Source organism: Dama dama, chromosome 12 (genome assembly GCF_033118175.1).
Source record: "Dama dama isolate Ldn47 chromosome 12, ASM3311817v1, whole genome shotgun sequence".
Classification (NCBI taxonomy): Eukaryota; Metazoa; Chordata; class Mammalia; order Artiodactyla; family Cervidae; genus Dama; species Dama dama.
Window position 1 is genome coordinate 18863911 of NC_083692.1, and position 3591 is coordinate 18867501.

The 3591-nt window shown below is 56.6% G+C and overlaps 1 protein-coding gene across 1 annotated transcript; it reads right to left on the bottom strand.

Moving 5' to 3' along the window:
• Positions 1-586: 586 nt before the first annotated feature.
• On the bottom strand, positions 587-3062 carry RIOX1 (ribosomal oxygenase 1). Its single transcript, XM_061156713.1, has one exon. The coding sequence runs from the start codon at positions 3012-3014 to the stop codon at positions 1050-1052; it is 1965 nt and encodes a 654-aa protein (XP_061012696.1). The 5' UTR covers positions 3015-3062; the 3' UTR covers positions 587-1049.
• Between the last annotated feature and the right edge of the window lie 529 nt (positions 3063-3591).

The window sequence follows — 3591 nt, forward strand, 5'->3', positions numbered from 1 at the left end:
ATCAAGCTGTACCAAAACATACTTATAAAATCAGTGCGCCCAGGCATAGCAGCAGCCTCAGGTCATTCAGCCAGCTGCCCACCAGCCACCACCCCAAGCCCAGGTTTTCTAGATCCAAGTCCAGTACTCCCTCTGGTACACCAGGCTCTTTTCCCCCAACCATGAGAATATTCATTTGTCATATATGGGGAAGTTTCTTTCAACTACCAGAAAAAAATAAGAGTGGAAAGTAACTTGAACACCAGCGTTCCCTCATGGCCAGCCTGCTACAAGCTGGCTGACTGTGGCCTATGACAGCACAGCTAGTGACATGCTGCCTATTTTAGGAGCCGCGCCAGCCACTGATGCAAGCAAACACTGAGCAAAAACATAATACCCTTTACAAAACATAATATACTCGTAACTTTTCTAATAGGATTGTGCTGTTTGGGGTTAAAATGAATCAATTACCCTTAGGGCTGCAAAATTGGCCCCAACCCTACATCCACCCCAAGTTACCTTGCGCCTCAGCCTTTGCAGTTTCCCCCTATCTACCCTCCTCCTCCCACATTTCTTCATCCCACACAATAATCTAGCCTCAGAAACGGAAAGTTCTTTGGCACTTTAATAACTTTTCTAACATTCACACAAACTCACAGTAACAAACAGGAAACTGACCCCAACCCTCCCCCTAAACTGATGAAAGAGAACTCCAATGAAGGATGTAAATTCCAAGTAAAAACTTCTGATGTCTCAAGCAGAATAACAAAGCAAATGCCACACAGTCTCTGAAGCCTGAGGGGGGTGATGAAGTTGGTCTCTCAAAATGATCAGGAATCAAGTTACTCCTGCAGGCTCCTTTTTCCATCTCCAACTCCTGCTTTTCTTTCTGTGCCTAGGTGAGGGGGTGTCTCCTAGAAGACTGACTGACATCTGTGACACTGAGGCAGTCATAAAGGTAAATATAGACACACTGATGAGTATCAAGTAAGAAAACGAGTTTTCTCCCTCAAAAGGTGGTGGGAGAGAATCACTACTGTCTTATTTCCGGCATTTAGTGAGTAACTAGTTCAGGTTAGAGGCATCTTGGTGAGCAGCAGCCCCTTATCATATAACATGGTTGCCAAGGAAAGTTGGTCCTCCACAGTATCACAGGGCAAGTCCCCAACTCTCACAAACTCTGGGTAGGAGCGAAGCAAGAGTTCCATGGCATCAGCTTGCTGGGGGTATATCTCCAAGCACTTGGGCTCTTCCAGGTGATAAACTCGGGAGTTCTCTACTGTGTAATAGAGAAACAAATGGCCCCCCTCACCCACCAGCCGAGCTATACCATCCTGAAGCATGTGCACTTCTGTTTCTGTTGTCAGCTGGGCTCCCACGTTTACAGGTTCTCCAGCCTCCCAGCGAATTGGGAGCCCGTAAACGCTGAGTGCCCTCTCCCTGTCAGTCAACACAGGGGGCAGAGAATCGTGGATGAAGTCCTTGGCTCGCTGGTCAGCCACAGCATCGACTGGGGCAAAGTGTCCCAGGCGGGCAACCAGGACCCGCACCTTCTCCATGAAAGCGGTTCTTCGCGGATCCTTAGAATCCGAATGCTGGGCCCCCATGTAATCCATAAAGTCTCGGGGCAGTCCCCTACGAAACTCCACATTTTCCTCCATTGCGGCCTGCACTGCCAGGGGCAGCACAGCCTCCAGGAAGTCGCCCCAAGTATTGCGCTGGAATGTGGACAAGGTCAAGTGCAGAGAGTGCACCCCATCCTGGCATTCGGCTTGGTGAATGAAGCCTCGCGGGAAATAGAGCAAATCTCCAGGTTCCAGCACCGTCTGCAGCACCGGCTCTCCGAGGTCGTCCTGGCCGAAGTTGGGGCTGGAGGTCAGGGCCAGTTCCTCGGTCGGCACCCGCGGTCTGTAGACCCGCCAGAGTTTCCTACCTTCCAGCTGCAGGACAAAAGCCTCGATGTCGTCGTAGTGGGGGGCAAAGCCCTGCGAGTTGGGGGGCGTAAGGTAAACGTTGGAGCCTGCCATGCTTCCGAACTGCTCCTGAAGCACGGCCAAAAACTGCCACACGGTGGTGGAGAAAGCCTGCGGACAGAGGAGGCGCAGGGAGCAGCCGGCCCGGTACAGGGACCACGCGGCGGCCGGCAGAGCGCGGCCGGGCGGGTTCAAGGTCTCGCGCCGCCCATTGATGTAGCGCGCGGCGTCCAGGTGCTGCCCGAATTGCACCTCCTCGCTGCGCAGTATGGAGTCGAGGTCGGCGGTAGAGAAAAGACCCTGGTAGTAGCTGTGGTCCTGCCGCCGCACCAGCACCGCCTCACGCTCCCACAGGCGCCGGTAGAAGTGGTCCGGCGGCATGGGCGAGATGAGCCACTCGAAGAGGCGCGCCGCCCGCCGCCGGCTGCTAGGGATGCAGTTCAGCTCGGCCAAGATGCGCTGCAGCGGGGAGTCCCAGGGCAGCTCCCCGCTCGTGCTTCCCCCCTGCGGCCCCGACAGCGTGGCAGAAGCCACGGACGGCGGGGCGGCCGCCAAATGCTGGGCAGAGCACAGCAGGGCCGAGGTCTCCACCAGGCTCCCCGAGGCCGGCACCAGGCGCGCGGGTAGCGCCGACGTCTCCACCAGGCGCGCCGGCGGGGTCTGCGCTTCCACCAAGCGTGCAGCTGGGGTCTGCGCCTCCCCCAGGGCGCGGGGAGTCTGCAGGGAGCGGGACGCGGGCGAAGCCTCCGGCAGCTCCCCGGGCCCGAGCTGGCCGTGCGGCTCCCGCCCGGTCGCATCCAAAAGGGCCGCCGCCCCTCCAGCCATCGGGTCCCCGGGTTGACCGACCGTCGACTCTACCCTCGAGTCCTCCGAGTCCTCGCTTGGCAGCGTCTGGGCCCTGAGCGCGGCCATTCGGGACGAGGCACTTCTCCTCAGCTGCCGTCGGATCTTCCTGGGCCTCAGGGGCAGGGCCAGGACCGACCCGCTGTGTGGCTGTTGCTGGCGCCGGCGCCTCAACCGCCCGCGCCTCAGCAGCCCGGCGCTAGCCCGGAGCCCGTCCATGGTCCGACCCTCCCCCTCGCCCGGCGGGAGACGGCCGGAAGCCGGCTCACGCACGCGGCGGCCGCAGTGTACTCTGGGAGGGGGCGGGCCTCCAGCTGCCTTCAGGTTGTCCACGCCCACCATTCTTCCTCCGGCTCTTCCCGCTCCCGGGTTAGAAAACGTTAATTAAACGCTTGGGATCCCCTAGAGCCACGGAGTCTCTGCCAAATTAATATGGGTTCTATATTTAGAGGGCAATTTAAAAAAAATCAAGTTGTCAGGGACTCCAGGAAAAAGTTGCGACTTAACTCTTCTTTCCTTTCTGCGTCTACAGATTGCGGTGTTCACAGGGTTGCCCCGTTTCTGAGTAACACGTTGCCCAGCAGCTTTGCATGAGAAAGCTGACAGTTCTTGGTTTCAAGGAATGCACTCAGGCAAAGTTCTAAGTTCTAACTTCTGGTCCACCTGATCCTCTTTACAGATACTGACTGACGCCCTAAATTCCGCCGCCTAACTTCCCTTTGTCCTCTCTCCATTACAAATTTTCAGTCATAGCCCTCTCCCTGAAAAAAAAAAAAAAAAAAAAATCCATGGACTT